This window comes from Centroberyx affinis, unplaced genomic scaffold (genome assembly GCF_046629955.1).
Source record: "Centroberyx affinis isolate AG114_WGS23_722 - 3 ecotype Tasmania unplaced genomic scaffold, CSIRO-AGI_Caff_v1 ptg001606l_1, whole genome shotgun sequence".
In the NCBI taxonomy this organism is placed as follows: Eukaryota; Metazoa; Chordata; class Actinopteri; order Beryciformes; family Berycidae; genus Centroberyx; species Centroberyx affinis.
Genome location: NW_027280050.1, coordinates 85235 through 112486, shown reverse-complemented (window position 1 = coordinate 112486; position 27252 = coordinate 85235). Strand labels below are relative to the sequence as shown.

The 27252-nt window shown below is 38.9% G+C and overlaps 1 protein-coding gene, 9 non-coding genes and 1 pseudogene across 10 annotated transcripts; 5 read left to right on the top strand and 6 right to left on the bottom strand.

Moving 5' to 3' along the window:
• Nucleotides 1-2259: 2259 nt before the first annotated feature.
• On the bottom strand, nucleotides 2260-10709 carry vps37a (VPS37A subunit of ESCRT-I). The gene is made up of 12 exons (XM_071528065.1): nucleotides 10265-10709; nucleotides 8539-8613; nucleotides 7657-7774; nucleotides 7074-7177; nucleotides 6675-6873; nucleotides 5218-5288; nucleotides 4846-4973; nucleotides 4666-4724; nucleotides 4465-4533; nucleotides 4107-4250; nucleotides 3440-3528; nucleotides 2260-3179 (listed from the first exon to the last, which is right to left on the bottom strand). The coding sequence occupies exons 1-11, from the start codon at nucleotides 10372-10374 to the stop codon at nucleotides 3448-3450; spliced, it is 1158 nt and encodes a 385-aa protein (XP_071384166.1). The 5' UTR covers nucleotides 10375-10709; the 3' UTR covers nucleotides 2260-3179; nucleotides 3440-3447.
• Nucleotides 10710-11418: 709 nt separating this feature from the next.
• Nucleotides 11419-11634, bottom strand: LOC139651217 (small nucleolar RNA U3). The gene has a single exon (XR_011695705.1). It is a non-coding gene; the product is annotated as a small nucleolar RNA U3 (small nucleolar RNA).
• A 957-nt stretch (nucleotides 11635-12591) lies between these two features.
• LOC139651220 (small nucleolar RNA U3) lies at nucleotides 12592-12807 on the top strand. The gene has a single exon (XR_011695707.1). It is a non-coding gene; the product is annotated as a small nucleolar RNA U3 (small nucleolar RNA).
• Nucleotides 12808-17840: 5033 nt separating this feature from the next.
• Nucleotides 17841-18056, bottom strand: LOC139651215 (small nucleolar RNA U3). Its single transcript, XR_011695703.1, has one exon. It is a non-coding gene; the product is annotated as a small nucleolar RNA U3 (small nucleolar RNA).
• A 957-nt stretch (nucleotides 18057-19013) lies between these two features.
• LOC139651229 (small nucleolar RNA U3) lies at nucleotides 19014-19229 on the top strand. The gene has a single exon (XR_011695713.1). It is a non-coding gene; the product is annotated as a small nucleolar RNA U3 (small nucleolar RNA).
• Nucleotides 19230-20068: 839 nt separating this feature from the next.
• Nucleotides 20069-20284, bottom strand: LOC139651209 (small nucleolar RNA U3). The gene has a single exon (XR_011695698.1). It is a non-coding gene; the product is annotated as a small nucleolar RNA U3 (small nucleolar RNA).
• Nucleotides 20285-21247: 963 nt separating this feature from the next.
• LOC139651216 (small nucleolar RNA U3) lies at nucleotides 21248-21463 on the top strand. The gene has a single exon (XR_011695704.1). It is a non-coding gene; the product is annotated as a small nucleolar RNA U3 (small nucleolar RNA).
• Nucleotides 21464-22645: 1182 nt separating this feature from the next.
• On the bottom strand, nucleotides 22646-22861 carry LOC139651210 (small nucleolar RNA U3). The gene has a single exon (XR_011695699.1). It is a non-coding gene; the product is annotated as a small nucleolar RNA U3 (small nucleolar RNA).
• A 768-nt stretch (nucleotides 22862-23629) lies between these two features.
• Nucleotides 23630-23833, top strand: LOC139651222 (small nucleolar RNA U3; annotated as a pseudogene).
• Nucleotides 23834-25048: 1215 nt separating this feature from the next.
• Nucleotides 25049-25264, bottom strand: LOC139651214 (small nucleolar RNA U3). Its single transcript, XR_011695702.1, has one exon. It is a non-coding gene; the product is annotated as a small nucleolar RNA U3 (small nucleolar RNA).
• Nucleotides 25265-26312: 1048 nt separating this feature from the next.
• Nucleotides 26313-26522, top strand: LOC139651225 (small nucleolar RNA U3). Its single transcript, XR_011695709.1, has one exon. It is a non-coding gene; the product is annotated as a small nucleolar RNA U3 (small nucleolar RNA).
• The last annotated feature ends 730 nt before the right edge of the window (nucleotides 26523-27252 follow it).

The following is a 27252-nucleotide window of genomic DNA, read 5'->3' as shown; positions in this document are numbered from 1 at the left end:
ACACTGGGAAGCCTACGGGGCCTACAGACTGTGGCGGGCATTTCTCGGTCCAGGCCCGCGTGAAGCCATCCTCACTAGCCAGAATGTGAACAGGGGCTAGTGGAGATGGTTTAGAGGTCACGGCCTAATAGTCCTAGGCTAGGGCTAGCGCTCAAAATCCCTGAACTGACCTGAACTTAGATGAATCCTAGATCTCACGTTACCTTCTAGTCTTAAAACTGTTTCCTCCCTTGTAACTTGGTCCTTTCCAAAGCCATACTGCACTCTAAAAGAAAACTACCAAAAGAAATCATCCTGCAGCAAAGGTGCTTATTATCATATGTAGGCTTCAAGAGTTACAGATTGTACAGTAGGTTAACTGACTTGAAATTAGACATGATTTCATTTTGTAAAGTTGGGATCAGGTCAAACTGAAGTTCAAATCCAAATGTTGCTGATCCTTCAGTGACGCAAATTATATTAGGACTCCCCATTATGTGGCAGGCAAAGGAAAATCTTTACAGGAGTCTGCTGAAACCAACCGGTCTGCAGTTTTGGTCTTCGTCTAGTTACAGGAATTAATGTGAACAAATATATTCATGTTTACAACAAAGGCTAAAATATTCTTTTTGTGTGCAATATATGATTTCTGAAGCCATTTAGGTTTTATGTTTCAGTGCACTGTGTGACATTGTAAAAGGACCTGATGTACTGAGTTATCTACACTGGTGAAATAAGTTTTTTTATCTTCAGACCAACCATATAACCAAGCCCAGTGACGTTTTTTCAGACCTCATTATATAGACTGTACGTTTGACTGTTGTGTGCATTCAGACTTTAAGTATATAGGCTGTGTCCTTTCAGGTGATCCGTAACATTCCCATGCCCAGTGAGATGAATTAAGTACAACAACGGCATCTGAATGCTTCAGTTCGCTTCAGTCTCATGTGGAGGGATCAGTTTCTGTCCAGATGCATTCAGCATTTGAACAAGCATGTACAGTGTTTGGTGGTATGAAAAAGGAACCTGATTTTTAACTTTTTGTGACCAAATTCTGATCATGGCAGGCTAAACATACTGAGATTGTGCTTAGACGAGTAAGTTGTGCGATCCTTGCACAGCGTCTCTACAAAAGAATGGGGTCACACTTGCTAGCAAGCATATTTGGCAATATTTAATTGTGTAAAATATCCTCGCTGTCAGGTTTGACCCCATTCTTTTGAACGTGCTAAACACGATAAACACCTCAAGTCTGGGCCAGAAATTGTTGAGCTTGTGGGTTGGGTTTGTCCTGTGAAAATACATAGAACATGAGGAATCTGAGCCTGGTTTCTCGAAAGACTTCTTAGCACAAAGATCAACTCAGATCCATACTGGAGAAGGATAGACAGTTTAACAGTTTGATATGAAAGTGCACAAATGATAGCAGGCATGCGCCTTATTCCAGGTAACACTTAAGAGAGAAAATGATGCTTCAGTTTCTCCCTGCCTCTCTAGTTAAACTTGAACACATCACCCACTGATCTTAGTGCTAAGGGGTTGTAGGCTAAACCTGAGACATTATCATCAGAAAGATGTCTATATTGATGTATGAGCGTCTGTCACTAGAGGAGTTGAACCTGGTCATGTCTGATCGCAACATTTACTCTGAGATGTTATAGTTATATTACATGTTCAACACTATTGCCAGTTGGTGTGTATACCAGCATCCAACTGTGTTAGCACAGATTTTTACATGTAGCCCCATTTTTAACCTTGGATTTAAAAGGAACAATTTTGGGGGAATCATTTACCATTCCTGTTGCCCACAATGGATCTTCGGAATAATGCATTAGTTTCATCCAATTGCTACTTCCCAACAGTAGTATTTCTCATGAGTGCACTGAATATGAAACACAGGGATTTTTTGACGCCCCCTTGTAGGTATACCGATACAAGTGGGCAAACCAGACTGACCCGGTGTGTGATGGGTCCTGTCACTGTACTGCTGCAGCACACCTGTGGGTGACAACCTTGACTGAATCTATTGAGCTACAAACCCCTGAGTCCTCCTGACCTGTACCTTTCACTGTAGCCTGTGGTGTGTATGTGTGTGTGCTCTGTATCCATCGATGTAAATGATCTATCAATAAATGCACTGTTAAAGGGAAAGAACAGTAATGTTGTTTGTACTGGGTCTGATGTGTTCTTTAAGCAGACAGAGCCTGCTCCAAGGAACAGCTAAGAAAAAACACTGTCTTCTGAGGGTAAATATCACAAACACGAGAGGTTTATTCTAAACGCTTTATTACCCTAACAAATTAAATAAGAACATATAATACAAGGTGTCTGAGTCTTTGATTACAATAAAGCCTATTATTAACATTATTTAAATACAGTATCCAACGTCATCGTCGAGTATTTCTGCAGCGCTTTAACACGACACTCCTCAACATCATTCCAAATTCATCATACTCGTCAACAAAAGTTCAAGTCCAGAAAACGTTTTTGCTATTATCATCATGGTGGTCACCAGTGGAAAGTGAACGCTGACGTTTGGGTTGTGTTCAAAGACATAGTGTGAGGTGGGAAATTTGACAGACCAACACAAGAACCACAGAATCGCCCGCCTCGGTTAAAAAGCTCTTGCGTCGCTCTTCATCGGGGCAAATTTCCCAGATCAGAGATGTCACATTATTCGTTTGAGAAAACAGTTGATGATGACACCGCCCGCCCCCCCCGGGGATAAACACCGGGATTCACAAAACCGGATACGTTTCAGCTCGACGGTCCGGGACTAACCTTTTTTTTCTCCGATGTAAACAGAACCTTTAGGGGGGGCAGTGAGAGAGTTTTTGTCCGATAAAAAAAAAAAAAAAAAAAAATCAGTTTAATCACAAAACTAGTGCTAACAGAATTCTGATTGTTTTCTTCTGTCTGTGCAGAGTGCGCCAGGTAGGAATGGGGTTGTGGGGGAAATCATCGAGGGGGGGGGGGGGATCGTCTTGTTCTCCTACGATCATTCTTCCGAAAAAAGGCTTTTTTAAAATCCCGACGTGGGCGCTGTGACGGGCTTCTCTTCAAGCCCACCGCCGTCCTCGTCGTTCACCGTTTTCATCGGAATCCTCGTCGCCGACTTAGTGTGCTTCTCGTCGCCCTCTCTTAACATCTTAACCTTTTTTTTTTTAAGGTGGCAGCTGCTGGCTGAGGAAACTCCGAACCTGAGGATGGAAGAAATATCGACATGTGACTGTCCTCCCCCTGACAGAAATGGAGGAAAGCTCGAGTCGTAACGTGGAAGCACGAGGGCGGCCCTGTTGTGAAACAGCTGAAAAACCACCCGGTTTCCCTTCATGGGGAGATTATTACCGTCTGGGTTTTGTCATAGTCTCGTGTGTTGTGTTGTTGTAATGGCTACTGGGAAACTGTTGGTGTGTGTGTGTGTGTGTGTGTGTGTGAGACTGTGTGCGCATGTATCTACCTTGTGTTCTAGTGGCTGGTAGGAAACTGCCCATGTGTGTTGATGGACTGTTGTAACTTCTCCTCTTTGGCCCTTCTGCTGTGGCAAAGCTGTGGAACGACACACACACACAAAATTAGCAATACAGTTTTCTTAATTGTCTTAATTCAATATATTTCTCAAATTGTTCTGGTGGAGTGCAATGTCTGCTGTGGATTTTTTTTGCTTAGTATTTCAAAGTTGTACGTAGGTTTTGGTACTGGTTCCTGTTTGGTTGGAACCAAAATATCGATAAGCTCCTGGACAAACAGTGCTGCTATCGCTTCTTAACTGTCTCCGTTTTAATTTGCTCTGACATACACTCTCAGAAATGTATTTTATAGCCCAGAGCTTTATCGCAGAAACACAGCGATGACGTAGCGATCGACAACATCTGTGTACATAAAGCAGATGGAATGAATACAGACAACAGATGGATGTAATTAATGTAAAAAAAAAAAAAAAAAAAAAAAGATGGGGATATCACAGCAGTGGCTATCACAGTGCTTTTCCTACAAAAAAGTGTGTTTTTCTGCTGACAACAGAACCACACGACGTCTCGCTCGGGTACCAAGAGCAGCTCAGCGAAACCCTGATCCAAACTGGACGGAGTGGCCTCTCTCTCTCTCTCTCTCTCTCTCTCTCTCACCGTTCTCTTCTCCATGAAGCTGGTCAGGAAGTCGTCGATCTCGGCGCGGCCCTCCAGGAAGTTCTCGGCCGTCTCCTCCGACTCCTCCTCCGCCTGGTGGGCCGCCACCTTCAGCCGGGCCTGCAGGGCGCTCAGGCTGCAGCTCTTGACGGACGGCGAGGAGAGAGAGAGAGAGAGAGAATGACAGAAGATAGGAAAGGATAAGAGGTGAGTGAGCGTCTTTATTCTGTCTGATCTTAAAGATACTGAATACAGGCACATGATACGGTCTGTCGGTGGCTTCGATCCAAAAACATCAGTATTGGCCTTCAAAAAAAAAACAGTATCAGTTCATAGTGTGGAGAGAGAAGCCTCTTACCTCACTGAGTTCATGCTGTCTCTGCATCTTTGACTCAAAGGCCGATTTCATCTGAGTCAGCTGCTCGTACTGTCAACACAACAGACAACAACACCCAACGTAAGCTGCTACACAATGGCATGGATGAATGCGTTGTGTGTGTGTGTGTGTGTGTGTGTGTGTGTGTGTGAGAGAGAGAGAGTGAGGGACGCAATAACTGACTTTGTACAGCATTTCCTGTCTTCTTCCCTCCAGCTGCGGCTCCATCTGAAGGTTTTTCTCTGCGAGGGACAAAAAGAGATGTGGGAAACTGTTAGAAAACTCGATCGCAACCTTTGCTGTTTTACGTGAAGCGAGGGCTTTAGTCTGGGGGGGGGGGGGGGGGGGGAGTGTTGTACTCACTGGCCATGTCCACTATACTGGTGACCAGCTCTTCTTTATCACCGGTGACCTGTTTGAGCTGCGGCAAGCTCACAAAGAACTCCAGCAACACGTCCTCCTGTTCAGACATGTCCTTCAACTGGGACACGCTGGGGGTTCGGTAGAGGGTTGACACACACACACATACACACACACACACACACACACACACACACACAGACGGATATATCAGTGGGTGAAAGAGACAGAGTGAGGGAGATGCATCAAGAAGAAAGAACATCAGTTATAGGTTAAAAAAAACAGTTTTCCTTATCACAGTATAATCTGCTTAAGGAAATACAATATCAAAGACATTTTAAAAAGTAGACCGCATTCTAGACTCTGCGGGTTCACCTCATTTCAGAGAGCTCGGGGAAAGACTCGGGAATCTCGGGCATCTTGTACATGTGGCCGTTCAGTCCGGCCTGTGAGAGAGAGAGACGGACAGACAGAAAGAACGGAATGTCAAGCGAAGCATCTCGTCTTCATCAGTCAGCGGGCTTTTAGAGAAGCACTAGCTACCTAATGATCGTCTTTGGACCGAACAACCTACTAGTTACAAACACGCTGTGAAACTTTACTGTGTGACTCTGGGAGAGGTCTGAGCTTCAAACGGCATTAGTCTGACCAAGACACTGCTATTCTCTTACATCTCCTGCACCCTGCCCTAGTATTCTGCCATTGTATTCCTACTAGGCCTGCTCAGTTTGTTTTGATCACATGGCGCACATTGTTTATTCAAAGGTTAATAACAATGGAAGTACGCATAATGGAAGTACTTGACATACCACACCAGGACTTTCAGGGAAATTGAAAATATAACAAACACTTCAATATCACCTGATTACATGATTAAATAAAATTGCGATACACGATTATCTATGATTAATTATGCTGCCCCATTTCCTAGTATTCACATGTGTAGGCATAAATATAGGCACTCATAGTCTACATTCAATTTGAGATTCTATTTCTCTTTGCTGTATCCCATTACTTTTGTTGCTGCAACAACCCAATTTCCCTTTCACTTTCATCTGATCTTATACACTAGCACACACACAAACATATGTTTCTCTTTTTGCACTTTTAGAAGTCTATTACCTGGCCTTGCCTAACTGACTGACTGTGCATTTCTTGCATTGGTAATGGGTATTGTCTGGAGGCATGTGTATAGGTCTACCCAATGACAATAAATGATTGAACACTCACATGAACACATGTATGCATATGCACACAAGCTCTGGTCCCGTTTCTTCAAGTTTGTGATGTACTTGTTCTGTGTATTGATTTTATTATCCAGGTTTTTATATGTTTTTGTGACCCTGCTTTTTTTTGTTAATCACCTAACCCTTGACTTGACACTAGTTTTTTAAAGTGCTACAGCTGGGCAAAGCACCGCATGACAGGATTTTAAGGCTTTTACCATTTAAGAGATATTCTACTCCTTAAAATCTAGAATAAACATTCCAATAATTCTTGTGTATGTGTGTGTATCCACTAGGGCTGAACAATTAAAGGTGAAATGTGTCAAAATACCATTTTAAATTAAATATTGTCGTGCTGCAAAGATGTCCTGGCCTACACATCATATTCTACAGACTTAAGAAAACATCTTTGTTTGGTACAGATCCCCGCAAAAATCACACCATAATCATTTTAATACGTTTTTCAATGAAAATGAGAATAATAATGTAAAAATTATCATTCCCTCTAATATCGCAAATCATATCGCCATTGCAATATCAGTCAAAATAATCGCAATTAGATATTTCTTCAAAATCGTTCAGCCCTAGTATCCATCATCAGTGTACCTGTGGGTCTCCAGTAGGTACAGGCAGTGGCAGGTCAGTTATCAGTCCGTATGGGGCCGGAGCTCTAGGGGGCCCGTGGGTGCTATCGACCCCTGGATGAGGCATAGGAGCCGGGGCCTGGCCGGGCCCCACGGGGCGCTGACCGTAGTGGAAACCCTGGGTGGGGTAGGGGGCCATGCCCGATGCCTTGTACATGTTGCTGTGGTAGAAGGGAGAGGGGGATAAGATGATGAAGTTATTGGAGAATCGGTTTTCTGACTGACTGATATTGACTGAATATTTGAGACAAAAATACTAATTTCCCGATTCATTTCTGCAGTAGCGTCTTGCGCGAAAGGAGATCACCATGACAGCATGTTCCCTTTCTGTCAAATATATGAGACACGAGAGTGGACTCACTATGGAAAGCCGGTGGAGCCACTAGACATCAGGGCGGGAGGACTCTTCCAGAACTCGTCCAGCAGACTCTGAATGACCTTACCCAGGTCCGAGTGCATCCCAAACTGCATATACATAACAAGACAAATACAAAGGAGGAGATGAGGGAAAAAGAGGCAAAACGAAAGAAAGAAATAACAAAGACAGAAGGAATAAAATAAGAGGAATTTGAGAACAGAGAAGAACAAGGAAGAAAAAAGAAAAAACAAGCATCATCACTTTTGCTGTTGGCCAAGTGGGCAGCCTAAGTTAACTCAGTAAACATGCCTTCTTTTCCAGTTCATTTTCTTTTCCTTCCCCCTGTATCTAAACTCCCATTGGTATCTAACTGACAGTGTTACAGACAACACAGCAGCTCATGTAGAGGTTACAGAGATCACAGCAGAGTGAGGGAGTCAAAGCCTGGAAGATTCCTAAATGGGTGTGAGACTTGGCCGCTCCGCAGAAAGACCAAACGCTAACCCGCCACACCCGGATTCCCCCGGAGCCCAGTTTGGAAACCACTGGCCCGGCCAACCAAGCGAGCGACTGGACAGCGACTTACATTAGTGATGAGGGGGCTAGTGACCATGGTGCCATTGTTGCTGTCCACTAGGTGGTGACCGACGGGAGGGTAGACGCTGACTACCGGCTTCTCCTGGGGGAACTGAGGAGGCAGCAGACTGGAGCGGAGGAGGGAGGGAGGGAGGGAGGGCAGAGGAGCGACGGACAGCGGAAAGTGGGAGGGGGGGGGGGAGAGGAGAGAGAGAGAGAGGGCAGGAAAGGAAGAAGAGAAGCAGAGGGAAGGGTCGGAGAAGACAGAGCACAGATTAGCGGCGTGATAATAACAAAACAAGTACGGCCGCTGGGATTACAAGTAAACAGATCAGATTCATGCGTTTAGACAGTAAAGTCATTTTTCTGTCTCCGTTGCATATTCTGACTGTTTTTAATTTCCCATTCGCGGCCCAGAGCGCATTTGTCACACGAGACGACGTCAGTGGCGGAGGAGGCTGGTATCTGCCATGTGGCTGAGAAGGCGTGACGTCTCTTTCGGTCCAGGAACCGGTCTCTCCTGCGTGTTTGCTGTTGTGTGACGTCAAAACGTGAAATCCCATCTGAGCGGTCGGACTGAGTTGCATTTTCAGAGACGCGATTGGAATCACATTTCAACGCACCTACAAATGTGGTTTGAATCTGATCGGATTCCGTGGGTTTTTTTTTGCTGTCCGGGCTTAAGAAAAAATATCAGACTACTACTGGATATGCGAGGGAAAAAAAAAAAATCTATCCATTTCCCAGTTAGAATTCCAGCCAGATTAATGTCTGCTCATTTTCATTATTTAGAATGATTCAGAAGTGTGTACACGTTGCTGTTGTTACATAGTGCTGCAGCTCAGAACATGGTGTTCTGACACTGCGGTGATGTTTGGGAGGATGTACTCACATGTTAACACTAATGGTGGAGTTGTTGACTGTGAATGGTATCCTGTACTCCACATCCTTCTGGATCTCTGCGAGGCTGGAGAGAAAGACGGACAGGTGGAAATACCATGATCTGTAACCTTTCTGGGATCAGCACATTTAGACAAAATGATCATACACGTTGATATCCATCTTTATGGATTTCTGCTGGACTAAAGGGAAGGAGAGACAAACTTAGAAAGAGAGATCTGCTCTGATCTGACCCAGTAACTCTACTTGGCAGCAAGCAGCTGATGAAGTGTCATGAAGCAGAATAGCTTTCAAGGCATGAGAAAAGGCATGTAGGTTCAAGTTGGGTTGGACCTACGTGCTGAGAAGGCTGAGAAGTAAGCATAATGCCTTTTTTGGTGTATATATGCTAATATAAACACAAGTTTCATTTGTGTTCTGTCAGTGAAGTGAAATTAGCTGTTATTTCTTTACATTTGAACATTTTCTTTCAGACAATTCCTTTTCCTCAGATTTATCACAATCTATGATAATCTTTGAAGATATAAGGCGATGCCAATATTAGGACAATACAAAAATGTTGGTAAACACTGGCAGATAACAACAGTAACTCTAACTGTCTGGACTTACAAGAAACTTTAAGAATATGCCAAATGTGTTTGATGTCCATTTGTTCAGGTGTTATGCTTTACACAGTTCCAATGATCCCATGTCTAATGTGGCATGTTTAGAGCTGGATGTTGTATTGACACAAGAGGCCACACTCAGACTTTGCCCATGCCAGAAGTAACTGGCCTTGCGCTTCACCTACTCCTACTGTATCCAGTCTTTCAAGTCCTTGGATTCCCTCCTCCCAGCCTCTTAGACCTTAACATCACTGCTGTCACAGGAGCAGGACGAATCATAACACATGACCCTTAGCTTCTTCTGCAATAACTGCCCTAATAACACTGCCATGGAAAGTGCATAATACTGTCTCACACAGTCTCATCTCTCACAACACTTTATAACAAGAATAGACTGACTATGAATGAGTACATTTGGGTGGCAGCAGCAGAGATGTGTTACAGCACATCAATGGCTGAGAACAAGCTGTTCTGCCAGTAGCTGAATAGAGATGGGTCACGATTCGTCATTGACTTGACAGGGCTCATCTAGTAAACAATGCCTAATACTTTAATCTGCACAGCTAACTGAACGCTACCTCCTCGTGAAGCCGTATACCTTGGCGTGACAGACACTGGGCTGATCACACGACATGGTCAGCCAGCTACAACTTGTGTCGTAAGCCCTAAAAATAGATACTAACTGACTTGATTAGCTAACCAGCTAACGTGGCTCCCTGGCAAATCACGTCTAGTTAGCTAACCTTAGTTGCTCAACAGCCAAGTTGGTGAGTGTAAAACATAACGTTAGCTAACGATAGTGGTTTCACGTTTCAACCAACTTACATCATTGTTGAGGCAAGTCTACAAAACTACTAAGTCATAACATACTATTTATGTTGGCTTAGCCAGCTAGCCCACGCGACGTAAACATCAGCTGTGTAGCGTTAACTTGGTTAACATGTGCTAGCAATTAGCGTTAGCAAGCTAAGTAGCCAAACAACACGCCGACTGACAGCAGGCCAAGTGCAGCCAGGAAGGGAACGCTGTGCGATATTGGCTGGGTTTAACAGAAAACAAAGCTAATACGCTAGTCAGACCAAGTGGAGTCTGGTTTTAGGAAACTAAGGTTACCTGGAGTGAGCCGCTTTCAATGACTCGATCTGCCGCTGTCTTTGTTGCTGTAGGCTGTTAAGAGGAGGGAGAGGTCCGGAGCCTTTGGACAGGGGGAAAAGCCAGTTCATCCTCTCCTGGCGAAACCACGAACTGAACTTAGTGACAGGATAGAAGGCTAAATACCAACGAAGACGAAATGGAAGAGAAAATGAAAATGTACAACACACACTGTTGCGATTTGCGGTGCTAACCGCTGTTAGCTAGCTGGCTAACTACTCGGTTCGCTTGCTATCAAAACGCAGCTTACTTCTAACGTTACGTTACAAAGTCAGAGGGCATATCCTTGATGGTCGGATAAAATGTCGATTTCGTTTTATCTCCACGAGCATTTATGCAATTTTAGCGCTGTCATTGGTGTCACTAAAACAAGAGAAAAGCATAAAGGAAGACAACAACCTCGGGGGCAGGCAGCAGGAGCTTGATTAACTTATTTACGTCCTACGTCACGCAGGAAACCCAATAAACGTCAAGCGCTAGTTTATCCTTTTCATCAACAAAATCTAACATAATCTGATCAAGGACAACAGTTAGAGCTAACCGGACGTGGATAATTTGGAAATAAATTATCAGAAAATAAAATTATGCCATACCGAGTTGAAAGGGAATGTTTGGGCGACGTTGTGTTGTTTGACAAGTTACTTTCAGGAACGGTATGTACCGAAGAGTACTGCTGCATTCAAGTCTAATGGGGGGAAAAACGCTGACACGACTTGACAGTTAATTGTTCTCAAATTCAAACACACTTGAAGCCGCCAAGACGCCGTGTCTGGAGATATCTTTAGACTCCGGTGGGTCCGGATCAGCTTTATCACACTTCACACATGCACTTAGTGGTGATACGTAAATGGTACTTCAAGGATGAGGATCATTTGCTGTCTTTCCCATAGGACGTTAATGCAGCATTTGGTCACATGAGTGAAAGCTCAACTGTGGAGACATAAAAATACATGATTAACATGTCATCAGGAAATGGGTCATACACTACGAGTATGTGAATAAAATCAACTTGGCCATTGAAATTGATTCAGTGGAACTACAACCTGAGATATTAACTGTAACAAGAAAAAGAAAAAATCATTAACTCACGTATTTTGTTTGTCTACAGTAACATTACCACTCAGATCATATTCCCTTCCTCAATGATCCACTAGGAAGCAAAGAACAGTCATCAATGACAGTGAACATATGAACTGAATCATTATTCACTGTCCACTTCACTGTCAGAAGGAAACATCACAACTCATCATGGTGGTTAGTGAGACCAAACACTTTAGAAACACATTTCTCCAGTCAGAAACTATAGAAATGATCCCTGAAAGTAAAGTCTTAACTGTACAGTGGATGAAACCTGGAAGTCATTCATGGGAAAGTCCTTCTCACTCGTGGTTTCTGCTCTTCATTAAACACCAGCAATCTGAGGGATTTGACACAAATAGAAACTATAAACAACGTAAAGTGCTAAATGTATATTCATTATTTTAGCTTGTAAAATAAGTCTTGGTAAATCCATGTTTTTAGTTTACCAGCCTTTGGCAGATGAGCCAAAAGGTTAATTTTCAACAGTGTGTACCAAAATGAACTTTTGACCCTTCATATTAGGGATGGGACGATCTGCTTATCTCACGATACGATTCTTTATGCAATATGGGGTTCACGATTCATTACAACCAGGATTTGATGTAATAAATAAAAGTTCAGTGACAACAAAGTCTGACTGTGCAGAATTCTGTTTATTTATGAGCTACAAATCTTTCTAGCAATGGCATTGTCTTGCTAGAATGTAAAAAACAATTTAAAAAAGTCTTTACAAAGTGACAATAATATCATTTGTATGGAGAGTTTGTGAAATTGTGATGGTCACTTTTCTGCCCCACGATACGTATTGGCACATTTTTGTATTGTGATATATTGAATTTCAATATATCGCCCCATCCCTAGTTCATATATATATATTTAAACTATTAAAAGTGCTGAAAATGAATGATTGAAAGTGCTGTCTGGTACATATTCTGATCAAAGTATGTAATCTGTATGGAAATCCACATGCAAAGGTCCAAATACATATCACTTTGTTTTATTTGATAGATCATTTTCAATCAATACTCATCAGTTTCTCCACTTAAGATAAGTAACTGAGTTTATATTGTAAGTGAAGCACTGTATGTTGTTTATAGTTTCTATTTGTGTCAAATCCCTCAGATTGCTGGTGTTTAATGAAGAGCAGAAACCCCGAGTGAGAAGGACTTTCCCATGAATGACTTCCAGGTTTCATCCACTGTTCAGTTAAGACTTTACTTTCAGGGATCATTTCTATAGTTTCTGACTGGAGAAATGTGTTTCTAAAGTGTTTGGTCTCACTAACCACCATGATGAGTTGTGATATTTCCTTCTGACAGTGAAGTGGACAGTGAATAATGATTCAGTTCATATGTTCACTGTCATTGATGACTGTTCTTTGCTTCCTAGTGGAGCATTGAGGAAGGAAATATGGTCTGAGTGGTTGCTTACAATGATGTGTAAAAGAAATTCTGCACAAGATCAGCTGTAACAAAGAAGAAAAGGCTTGATGCTTTTGGTGTGTCAAGATGTTTAAGTGTTTAACTAAATTTAAAGGAGCACAAATCCAATAACTGGCATGTAAACTCTGAAGTGTTGATAAATCAGAAGAGCGTCAACAAGAGAAGTGGCACTTACCACTTACCTACCACTGCTGAAATGATAGAGTACTACATAACAGAGAAACATTCATTTAACAATTACACAATATAAGAAATTCAACATTCTAAATTAGGTTATAAGGATTCTTGTATTTCCTTAATTATTTATTTTTATTCATTTATTTATTTATTTATTTGTTCCGCTCATGGTAGTGCACTGTTCAATTCACAATCAAAACACAACTCAATTTACACATTCCATGACCGAAAAGGAGCAGGGAGAAGAAAATCTTATTTTGCCTGCCCCTTACTCAAAACATAAAAAATAGAAATAGATGGTCTGTGAATTACAGATACTTAACAACCAGTACTTACAGTTACATGATAAATAACGAAGAATCAAAAACCATACACAATAATTCACCATCAACTAAGGAAACCCATTACCTGACACTTCATATAGTCTAATTATTCTTTCTTTATACATTTTCTTGAACTGAAAGATATTTATACAACCCTTTAAATCATTCTGTAGAGAATTCCACAGTTTGACGCCAACAACTGAAATACACATCTGCTTTAAAGTGGTCCGTGCATACTGATGCTTAAAATTAAATTTCCTTCTATGGTCCTCGTCCTCTGAACTAAAAACAAACAACTTTTGTAACTTTTCTGGTAATACTCTGCTTTTTGCCCTGTACATAAATAATAATGTCTGTAACTCAACTAAATCTTTAAGTTTCATTAGTCCTGACTTAATAAACAGTCTGTTGGTGTGTTCTCTTGAATCTACTTTATGAATAATTCTTACTGCTCTTTTCTGTAATATAAACAATGGCTTTATGTTGCTCATATACGTGTTGCCCCACACTTCCACACAGTAACTAAAATATGGCAAAATAAGTGAGCAGTACAGGATTCGCATTGCCTTATAATCTAACACATACTTTGCTTTGTTCAAAACAGAAATATTCTTAGACACCGTTGTTTTTACATATGCTATATGAGACTTCCATGTCAGTTTGTCATCCATTATTACACCCAAAAATCTAAATTCAAATACTCTTTTAATATAAACTCCATCTATAAACAGTAAAACTTCTTCATCCTTTTTTCGATTAGCAAAAACCATAAACTTAGTTTTGTTCAAATTTAATGATAACTTATTTTCATCAAACCATTTTTTAAGTTTGACCATTTCATTTACAATGCTTTCTGCTAAGGCTTTTAATTCATCTCCTGAACTAAAAAAATTTGTGTCATCTGCAAACAAAACAAACTGCAATATCTTTGACACTTCACATATGTCATTGATATACAAAATAAAAAGTTTAGGCCCCAGGACCAAGCCTTGTGGGACTCCACATGCAATCTTCATACACTCAGATGTATTACCAGCAAACTGTACATATTGTTGTCTGTTATCTAAATAAAATATCTGTTGTAAGTTCTTCCATTATTTTCGTTAATGCTAAAGCTGTTGATCGATTTGTCCGAAAGCCATACTGACTCTCATTCAACAATTTATTCTTTTCAATAAAAGTATCTAATTTTTGTACAAACAGTTTTTCAAGCACTTTGGAAAATTGTGAAAGCAAAGACACTGGTCTGTAGTTAGAAAAGCTGTGTTTATCTCCCGTTTTAAAAAGTGGAATAATCTTTGCTATTTTCATTCTGTCTGGAAAAATACCTGCATGAAAAGAAAGATTGAAAATGTAACTTAGAGGTTTAATTATGCAGTCAATAGTCTTTTTCACTATAATCATGTCGATCCCATCACTATCAGTTGATGTCTTGTTTTTGGTTTTTGCTACAATGGATCTAATTTCATTTTCACTCACCTCTCCTAGAAACATAGACTGCAACACTTTACTTCCTCCATTCCAGCCACCGTCTATTTGCCCATCATTATGTTTTTTAATGGAATTTGCAAGATTAGGTCCAACATTTACAAAAAAGGAATTAAACTCATTTACCACTTCGTTCATGTTTTTTATAACCTTATTATTGTCGTTAATAAAATGATTGGGCAAATCTGTGGACACAGAGTTATTTCCTATTACATTGTTTAAAATTTTCCAAGTACCTTTTATATTATTTTTATTTAATTTTAACATTTTATTATAATATTCTTTCTTGGCTTGTCTCATTATAATTGTCAACTTATTTTTGTAGACCTTGTATTGCTTTTCAGCGGTCTTTGTTCTAAATTTTATGAAGTCTCTGTAAAGTTTGTTTTTCTTTTTGCATGCATTTTGTAAGCCCTTTGTTATCCAAGGCTTTCTATTATAACTACCTTTATGTTTACATAGTATTGTTGGACAATGTTTATCATACAGTGATAAGTAACTCTTTAGAAATGCCTCATATGCAGCATTTACCTCTTCTACATAAACCCCTTTCCACTCTTCTTTTAAGAGGTCATTCCTGAACTTGTTTATTGCTTCATCAGTTCTCACTCGTGCATATCTATAGCAATTTTCCTCTTTCCTTCTCTTTATTTGACAATCATATATTGCAAATACAGGTAAATGGTTGCTTATGTAATTTATTATTAGCCCACTTTTAACATTGTTCTCCATGACATTTATGAAAATATTGTCAATTAATGTAGCACAAATCGAGGTTATTCTACTGGGCTTGGTGATCAATGGGTATAGCCCTCTGCTATATAATGCATCCAGAAAATCTGATGTTGTTTTATGTTTAGATGCATTTAGGAGGTCAATATTGAAATCCCCACAGATTATAAATGTTTTACTTTCATTTAGTCTATTCATTAATTCTTCCAAACTATCTTTAAATGTTTCTACGTTTGACCCTGGTGTTCTGTATACACAAGTAACAACAATATTTCTCATCCTTTCCATTTCAATTTCCACAGTTATGCATTCCATTAAATCATCAATTACAGTTGTCATATATTCAACTGGTCTGCATTTCAAGTTATTGTCCACATACAGGGCCACACCACCTCCCCTCTTGTTGGTTCTATTGATATAATGTAACTCATAACCCTCAATATGGAAATCAATACCTTTATCTTGATTTAACCATGTCTCAGATAAGGCTATCAATTTAAATTTACTTTTAAATGTATTCAAATATTCATTGATCTTAGTGAAGTTTGCATAAAGACTTCTACAGTTGAAATGTATTAACGAAAATGTATTATCCAGTTCAACATTGTCATTAAATTGATCATCAGTATAATATTTACAAGTGTCATTGATAGAATTAAACACATGACTCTCCGGATCGACATCATATTCAAAATCATACATTTTATGCTCCTTATAGTCAGATCTTGAAAAGATTTGACTTCCGAGTGGCTCAGTCATTTGTTTGTTTCAAAATAGATTTGTATGCCTGCAGGGAATCACACTCCCTGGACATTTGTCTCTGTTTTAGAAATCCACCCATACCTTTTCAGTCCTTTGCTCTTTCATGCCGATCTAGAGAATCAAGTAATGTCTTTACGCCGGACATCAGTTCACTTGCTGGCGTTCTCCTGCTCCTGGAGCGGGGTGTCTGCCAGCCCGCTGCCTGCAGCGTAGACTCCAAGTCCGGCTCCCCGGCTGGAATCTCCATGTTGACGGCATACTCCCGTAGACCCTCTGCCGCGGCTTGGGGGTTGTCAAACACCTTGATTTTTCCATCCTTCTCAAATATTTTCAGTCTTGCAGGAAAAATTACGCGTGACTTGATCTTTCTTTCCTGAAGTTGTTTTCTTACTTGTCTGTATTTTGCACGCTCCTTAAACACTTGGGTGGTGAAGTCTTCATCAAAGTATATCCTGCGGTCATTCACCCGAATGTCCTTCTTTGCCCAGGCGGCCTGAAGCACCCTTTGCCTCACGTTGTAGTTTTGGAAGCGAACTATTATTGACCTGGGACGTTCGTTGTACCCAGTCTTTATCCCAGTTGCCCGGTGCGCTCTTTCAATGTGGATTTCACCGAAATGATATTATTAAGAGCTACAAGAGCTACAACTAATAAATCATGTGCACTGCGCACTTACTCACAATACTATATCTGTAGTCTCAAGGCAAACAGGCAAGGTGACTATTATAGCATTTACCAATATATACTGGTCAAGCATTCAATCACATTCAATCTACAAATAACCATTAAAGTACAACAGCATATGAAGAAAGTAATAAAGTCACTTTATCACACACAACCATAGGTGTGTATCTGAATCACAGGGACAGAGGGCCCTCACATGTGATTAGTGTTGCTGCCAGCCAGAGCAAAGGAAATGGGCGGGATATATAGAGTAGGCCATTGATCAGGAGTGAGTGAGGTCAGGTGAGAATGGGCGGATCCACGCCATGGAAGTAGGCGGAGGGTTGCAGAATAGTATGACTCTATTCTACAAGCATCGAGGGAAACAACGTGATCAGACTGGTTAAATGGCATCAATGTTTAAGGGAAATTAAGCTAATGAAATAGTCAATTATATGAAAATCTGTTTGGAGCTACTTAGAGTCAACTATACAGAAACTAACTTCTGAAATAAGCTGCTGTAGCTTTGGCTCAAAGAAACTCTATACTGACAATATAAATCATTTCATATAAAGATACTGATGACTGAATTGGAACAACTGACAGTCTGCTGTTTGACTGTTTGATGATGCAGAGCAGGCAGTTCAACACTGATCCATTCAGAGCTTCATCAACTATAATGTCAACTCAAGTTAGAGAGTTCAGATCCTGCTGCACTAGTTAACACTTTATACTGATCACAGTAGGCAGACCTTTTCACTACTTTTATAGTTCATATACTAGATATCTTATATATATTTTGCTTGACTCCAATAAAAACATGAAACTATAAAGATGTGAAACCTATTTACTTTCCACATACTGTAAACAACCACTCAGACCATATTCCCTTCCTCAATGATCCACTAGGAAGCAAAGAACAGTCATCAATGACAGTGAACATATGAACTGAATCATTATTCACTGTCCACTTCACTGTCAGAAGGAAATATCACAACTCATCATGGTGGTTAGTGAGACCAAACACTTTAGAAACACATTTCTCCAGTCAGAAACTATAGAAATGATCCCTGAAAGTAAAGTCTTAACTGAACAGTGGATGAAACCTGGAAGTCATTCATGGGAAAGTCCTTCTCACTCGGGGTTTCTGCTCTTCATTAAACACCATCAGTTCAAGAAATTTGAACCGAATAGAAACTATAAACAACGTAAAGTGCTAAATGTATATTCATTATTTTAGCTTGTAAAATAAGTCTTGGTAAATCCATGTTTTTAGTTTACCAGCCTTTGGCAGATGAGCCGAAAGGTTAATTTTCAACAGTGTGTACCAAAATGAACTTTTGACCCTTCATATTAGGGATGGGATGATCTGCTTATCTCATGATACGATTCTTTATGCAATATGGGGTTCACGATTCATTACAACCAGGATTTGATGTAATAAATAAAAGTTCAGTGACAACAAAGTCTGACTGTGCAGAATTCTGTTTATTTATGAGCTACAAATCTTTCTAGCAATGGCATTGTCTTGCTAGAATGTAAAAAACAATTAAAAAATGTCATTACAAAGTGACAATAATATCATTTGTATGGAGAGTTTGTGAAATTGTGATGGTCACTTTTCTGCCCCACGATACGTATTGGCACATTTTTGTATTGTGATATATTGAATTTCAATATATCGCCCCATCCCTAGTTCATTTATATATATTTAAACTATTAAAAGTGCTGAAAATGAATGATTGAAAGTGCTGTCTGGTACATATTCTGATCAAAGTATGTAATCTGTATGGAAATCCACATGCAAAGGTCCAAATACATATCACTTTGTTTTATTTGATAGATCATTTTCAATCAATACTCATCAGTTTCTCCACTTAAGATAAGTAACTGAGTTTATATTGTAAGTGAAGCACTGTATGTTGTTTATAGTTGATATTTGTGTCAAATCCCTCAGACTGCTGGTGTTTAATGAAGAGCAGAAACCCCGAGTGAGAAGGACTTTCCCATGAATGACTTCCAGGTTTCATCCACTGTTCAGTTAAGACTTTACTTTCAGGGATCATTTCTATAGTTTCTGACTGGAGAAATGTGTTTCTAAAGTGTTTGGTCTCACTAACCACCATGATGAGTCGTGATGTTTCCTTCTGACAGTGAAGTGGACAGTGAATAATGATTCAGTTCATATGTTCACTGTCATTGATGACTGTTCTTTGCTTCCTAGTGGAGCATTGAGGAAGGAAATATGGTCTGAGTGGTTGCTTACAATTATGTGCAAAAGAAATTCTGCACAAGATGAGCTGTAACAAAGAAGGAAAAGCTTGATGCTTTTGGTGTGTCAAGATGTTTAAGTGTTTAACTAAATTTAAAGGAGCACAAATCCAATAACTGGCATGTAAACTCTGAAGTGTTGATAAATCAGAAGAGCGTCAACAAGAGAAGTGGCACTTACCACTTACCTACCACTGCTGAAATGATAGAGTACTACATAACAGAGAAACATTCATTTAACAATTACACAATATCAGAAATTCAACATTCTAAATTAGGTTATAAGGATTCTTGCATTTCCTTAATCAAGAGCTACAACTAATAAATCATGTGCACTGCGCACTTACACACAATATTATATCTGTAGTCTCAAGGCAAACAGGCAAGGTGACTATTATAGCATTTACCAATATATACTGGTCAAGCATTCAATCACATTCACTACAAATAACCATTAAAGTAGAGTCAAAGAGTCTAGTCAGGAGCAGGCAAAGAAACTCTATACTGACAATATAAATCATTCCATATAAAGATACTGATGACTGAACTGGAACAACTGACAGTCTGCTGTTTGACTGTCTGATGATGCAGAGCAGGCAGTTCAACACTGATCCATTCAGAGCTTCATCAACTATAATGTCAACTCAAGTTAGAGAGTTCAAATCCTGCTGCACTAGTTTACACTTTATATTGATCACAGTAGGCAGACTTTTTCACTACTTTTATAGTTCATATACTGGATATCTTATATATGTTTTGCTTGACTCCAATAAAAACATGAAACTATAAAGATGTGAAACCAATTTACTTTCCACATACTGTAAGCAACCACTCAGATCATACTCCCTTCCTCAATGCTCCACTAGGAAGCAAAGAACAGTCATCAATGACAGTGAACATATGAACTGAATCATTATTCACTGTCCACTTCACTGTCAGAAGGAAATATCACAACTCATCATGGTGGTTAGTGAGACCAAACACTTTAGAAACACATTTCTCCAGTCAGAAACTATAGAAATGATCCCTGAAAGTAAAGTCTTAACTGAACAGTGGATGAAACCTGGAAGTCATTCATGGGAAAGTCCTTCTCACTCGGGGTTTCTGCTCTTCATTAAACACCACAATCTGAGGAATTTGAGACAAATAGAAACTATAAACAACGTAAAGTGCTAAATGTATATTCATTATTTTAGCTTGTAAAATAAGTCTTGGTAAATCCATGTTTTTAGTTTACCAACCTTTGGCAGATGAGCCAAAAGGTTAATTTTCAACAGTGTGTACCAAAATGAACTTTTGACCCTTCATATTAGGGATGGGACGATCTGCTTATCTCATGATACGATTCTTTATGCAATATGGGGTTCACGATTCATTACAACCAGGATTTGAGGTAATAAATAAAAGTTCAGTGACAACAAAGTCTGACTGTGCAGAATTCTGTTTATTTATGAGCTACAAATCTTTCTAGCAATGGCATCGTCTTGCTAGAATGTAAAAAACAATTTAAAAAAGTCTTTACAAAGTGACAATAATATAATTTGTATGGAGAGTTTGTGAAATTGTGATGGTCATTTTTCTGCCCCCCATTCAATATATCACAATACAAAAATGTGCCAATACGATATTGAATTTCAATATATCGCCCCATCCCTAGTTCATATATATATATATTTAAACTATTAAAAGTGCTGAAAATGAATGATTGTAAGTGCTGTCTGGTACATATTCTGATCAAAGTATGTAATCTGTATGGAAATCCACATGCAAAGGTCCAAATACATATCACTTTGTTTTATTTGATAGATCATTTTCAATCAATACTCATCAGTTTCTCCACTTAAGATAAGTAACTGAGTTTATATTGTAAGTGAAGCACTGTATGTTGTTTATGGTTGATATTTGGTTCAAATCCCTCAGATTGCTGGTGTTTAATGAAGAGCAGAAACCCCGAGTGAGAAGGACTTTCCCATGAATGACTTCCAGGTTTCATCCACTGTTCAGTTAAGACTTTACTTTCAGGGATCATTTCTATAGTTTCTGACTGGAGAAATGTGTTTCTAAAGTGTTTGGTCTCACTGACCACCATGATGAGTTGTGATATTTCCTTCTGACAGTGAAGTGGACAGTGAATAATGACTCAGTTCATATGTTCACTGTCATTGATGACTGTTCTTTGCTTCCTAGTGGAGCATTGAGGAAGGAAATATGGTCTGAGTGGTTGCTTACAATTATGTATAAAAGAAATTCTGCACAAGATCAGCTGTAACAAAGAAGAAAAGGCTTGATGCTTTTGGTGTGTCAAAATGTTTAAGTGTTTAACTAAATTTAAAGGAGCACAAATCCAATAACTGGCATGTGAACTCTGAAGTGTTGATAAATCAGAAGAGTGTCAACAAGAGAAGTGGCACTTACCACTTACCTACCACTGCTGAAATGATAGAGTACTACATAACAGAGAAACATTCATTTAACAATTACACAATATAAGAAATTCAACATTCTAAATTAGGTTATAAGGATTCTTAAGAGCTACAACTAACAAATCATGTGCACTGCGCACTTACAATATTATATCTGTAGTCTCAAGGCAAACAGGCAAGGTGACCATTATAGCATTTACCAATATATACTGGTCAAGCATTCAATCACATTCAATCTACAAATAACCATTAAAGTACAACAACATATGAAGAAAGTAATAAAGTCACTTTATCACACACAACCATAGGTGTGTATCTGAATCACAGGGACAGAGGGCCCTCACATGTGATTAGTGTTGCTGCCAGCCAGAGCAAAGGAAATGGGCGGGATATATAGAGTAGGCCATTGATCAGGAGTGAGTGAGGTCAGGTGAGAATGGGCGGATCCATGCCATGGAAGTAGGCGGAGGGTTGCTGAATAGTATGACTCCATTCTACAAGCATCGAGGGAAACAACGAGATCAGACTGGTTAAATGGCATCAATGTTTAAGGGAAATTAAGCTAATGAAATAGTCAATTATATGAAAATCTGTTTGGAGCTACTTAGAGTCAACTATACAGAAACTAACTTCTGAAATAAACTGCTGTAGCTTTGGCTCAAAGAAACTCTATACTGACAATATAAATCATTCCATATAAAGATACTGATGACTGAATTGGATCAACTGACAGTCTGCTGTTTGACTGTTTGATGATGCAGAGCAGGCAGTTCAACACTGATCCATTCAGAGCTTCATCAACTATAATGTCAACTCAAGTTAGAGAGTTCAAATCCTGCTGCACTAGTTAACACTTTATATTGATCACAGTAGACAGACTTTTACACTACTTCTGTAGTTCATATACTAGATATCTTACATGTGTTTTGCTTGACTCCAATAAAGACATGAAACCAATTTACTTTGCACATACTGTAAGCAACCACTCAGATCATACTCCCTTCCTCAATACTCCACTAGGAAGTAAAGAACAGTCATCAATGACAGTGAACATATGAACTGAATCATTATTCACTGTCCACTTCACTGTCAGAAGGAAATATCACAACTCATCATGGTGGTTAGTGAGACCAAACACTTTAGAAACACATTTCTCCAGTCAGAAACTATAGAAATGATCCCTGAAAGTAAAGTCTTAACTGAACAGTGGATGAAACCTGGAAGTCATTCATGGGAAAGTCCTTCTCACTCAGGGTTTCTCTTCTTCGTTAAACACCATCAGTTCAAGAAATTTGACTCGAATAGAAACTATAAACAACGTAAAGTGCTAAATGTATATTCATTATTTTAGCTTGTAAAATAAGTCTTGGTAGTGACAACAAAGTCTGACTGTGCAGAATTCTGTTTATTTATGAGCTACAAATCTTTCTAGCAATGGCATTGTCTTGCTAGAATGTAAAAAACAATTTAAAAAAGTCTTTACAAAGTGACAATAATATAATTTGTATGGAGAGTTTGTGAAATTGTGATTGTCATTTTTCTGCCCCCCATTCAATATATCACAATACAAAAATGTGCCAATACGATATTGAATTTCAATATATCACCCCATCCCTAGTTCATATATATATATTTAAACTATTAAAAGTGCTGAAAATGAATGATTGTAAGTGCTGTCTGGTACATATTCTGATCAAAGTATGTAATCTGTATGGAAATCCACATGCAAAGGTCCAAATACATATCACTTTGTTTTATTTGATAGATCATTTTCAATCAATACTCATCAGTTTCTCCACTTAAGATAAGTAACTGAGTTTATATTGTAAGTGAAGCACTGTATGTTGTTTATAGTTGATATTTGTGTCAAATCCCTCAGATTGCTGGTGTTTAATGAAGAGCAGAAACCCCGAGTGAGAAGGACTTTCCCATGAATGACTTCCAGGTTTCATCCACTGTTCAGTTAAGACTTTACTTTCAGGGATCATTTCTATAGTTTCTGACTGGAGAAATGTGTTTCTAAAGTGTTTGGTCTCACTAACCACCATGATGAGTCATGATGTTTCCTGTGGACAGTGAATAATGATTCAGTTCATATGTTCACTGTCATTGATGACTGTTCTTTGCTTCCTAGTGGAGCATTGAGGAAGAGAATATGGTCTGAGTGGTTGCTTACAATGATGTATAAAAGAAATTCTGCACAAGATCAGCTGTAACAAAGAAGAAAAAGCTTGATGCTTGTGGTGTGTCAAGATGTTTAAGTGTTTAACTAAATTTAAAGGAGCACAAATCCAATAACTGGCATGTAAACTCTGAAGTGTTGATAAATCAGAAGAGCGTCAACAAGAGAAGTGGCACTTACCACTTACCTACCACTGCTGAAATGATAGAGTACTACATAACAGAGAAACATTCATTTAACAATTACACAATATCAGAAATTCAACATTCTAAATTAGGTTATAAGGATTCTTGTATTTCCTTAATTAAGAGCTACAACTAATAAATCATGTGCACTGCGCACTTACTCACAATATTATATCTGTAGTCTCAAGGCAAACAGGCAAGGTGACCATTATAGCATTTACCAATATATAATGGTCAAGCATTCAATCACATTCAATCTACAAATAACCATTAAAGTACAACAGCATATGAAGAAAGTAATAAAGTCACTTTATCACACACAACCATAGGTGTGTATCTGAATCACAGGGACAGAGGGCCCTCACATGTGATTAGTGTTGCTGCCAGCCAGAGCAAAGGAAATGGGCGGGATATATAGAGTAGGCCATTGATCAGGAGTGAGTGAGGTCAGGTGAGAATGGGCGGATCCACGCCATGGAAGTAGGCGGAGGGTTGCTGAATAGTATGGCTCTATTCTACAAGCATCGAGGGAAACAACGAGATCAGACTGGTTAAATGGCATCAATGTTTAAGGGAAATTTAGCTAATGAAATAGTCAATTATATGAAAATCTGTTTGGAGCTACTTAGAGTCAACTATACAGAAACTAACTTCTGAAATAAGCTGCTGTAGCTTTGGCTCAAAGAAACTCTATACTGACAATATAAATCATTTCATATAAAGATACTGATGACTGAACTGGAACAACTGACAGTCTGCTGTTTGACTGTTTGATGCTGCAGAGCAGGCAGTTCAACACTGATCCATTCAGAGCTTCATCAACTACAATGTCAACTCAAGTTAGAGAGTTCAAATCCTGCTGCACTAGTTACACTTTATATTGATCACATTAGGCAGACTTTTTCACTACTTTTATAGTTCATATACTGGATATCTTATATATGTTTTGCTTGACTCCAATAAAAACATGAAACTATAAAGATGTGAAAGCAATTTACTTTCCACATACTGTAAGCAACCACTCAGACCATACTCCCTTCCTCAATGCTCCACTAGGAAGCAAAGAACAGTCATCAATGACAGTGAACATATGAACTGAATCATTATTCACTGTCCACTTCACTGTCAGAAGGAAACATCACAACTCATCATGGTGGTTAGTGAGACCAAACACTTTAGAAACACATTTCTCCAGTCAGAAACTATAGAAATGATCCCTGAAAGTAAAGTCTTAACTGAACAGTGGATGAAACCTGGAAGTCATTCATGGGAAAGTCCTTCTCACTCAGGGTTTCTGCTCTTCATTAAACACCAGCAATCTGAGGGAGTTGAGACAAATATTAATTATGAACAACATACAGTGCTTCACTTACAATATAAACTCAGTTACTTATCTTAAGTGGAGAAACTGATGAGTATTGATTGAAAAGAATCCATCATATAACAGTCAAAGTGATTCCTGTTTGGATCATTACATGTGGATTTCCATGCAGATTACATACTTTGATCAGAACATGTAGTCATCATTAATGTTTAGCACTTTTAATAGTTTATATATATATATGTGAACTGGGGATGGGACGATATATTGAAATTCAACATATCACAATACAAAAATGTGACAATAGGTATCGTGGGGCAGAAAAATGAATGGTGATATCAGCTCCATGTTATTCTGCTGAAGTAATCACAAATGAGACGCTTGACCATCACAGTTTCACAAGCTCTCTTTGTCACTTTGTAATGACATTTTTAAATTGTTGCTTACATTCTAGCAAGAGAATGGCATCAAACAGGAAAAAAGGGAGAATAGTGTACTCCAAAAATACCGATGCATTCTTACTTGTATATTAAAAATGCCTTTATTATCCTGGCATGTCCTGGCATGTAAAGATAATGGCATCGCTAGAAATATTTGTGGATCAGAAATAAACATAATTCTGCACAGTCAGACTTTGTTGTCGCTGAACTTTTATTTATCACATTGTATCATGGCTGTATTGAATCATGAACCCCATATCACGTATTGAATCGTATCGTGAGATAAGCAGATCGTCCCATCTCAAATATGAAGTATTACAAGTTAATTTTGGTACACACTGTTGAAAATTAACCTTTTGGCTAAAGGCTAAACTAAAAACATGGATTTAGCACCAAATGTTGTTTATGGTTGATATTTGTGTCAAATCCCTCAGATTGCTGGTGTTTAATGAAGAGCAGAAACCCCGAGTGAGAAGGACTTTCCCATGAATGACTTCCAGGTTTCATCCACTGTTCAGTGAAGGCTTTACTTTCAGGGATCATTTCTATAGTTTCTGACTGGAGAAATGTGTTTCTAAAGTGTTTGGTCTCACTAACCACCATGATGAGTTGTGATATTTCCTTCTGACAGTGAAGTGGACAGTGAATAATGATTCAGTTTTCATGTTCCTTCCTGGTAATGTTTACAATAAAAATGGTCTTATATTGGGTGCTCATGTAGGAGAGAGGAAAACAGAGACATTTTCTGCTACATTCAATGAGATTTAGTGGATTTGGAAAAATAAAACAAGAAAGAGACAAAAGTCACAAACAACAGATTATTTTCTTCAATAAAAGATTGCTGGTAACCCTCCCTCCCTCATCTAGCCCCAGTCACACAAGCACTCCCCATCACAGAATTTCCTATTCCATACACTACTTTCATACACAAATGAAGTTTTTCATACACAAATTAAGGTAGGCCTATAAGAATATAAATTCCTTCTCATATATATGTAAAGTCTACAAATAGAACATAAATATTGTATATGAGCTATACTATTGTCATACATACTTAAACAAATGATATCATGAAAATGATTAAAATACAACCATATGAAGATCTCCATATTCTACTTAACTTCAGGTCTGTTTATATCAGTATATTTTACACTACTCTTAAATGAAAATATATACAAGTAACTTCCAAATCGTTGAATCATTGTAGGTGTTGTTTGGGTCTTCCCATTGCATTTACACACATCTGTCCAGCAGATGTCACCAGTGAGCAGTGCTTGGATTGTTTCAATACACTGAATATGTTTTCGGTGCCGTTTGTTTGTTTGTCTGTTTGTTTGTCTGTTAGCAGGATTACGGAAAAACTACTGGCCTGATTTTCATGAAACTTTGTGGAAGGGTGTAGCATGGGCCAAGGAAGAACCTATTAAATTTTGGAGCGGATCCGGATCCGACTCACGAAC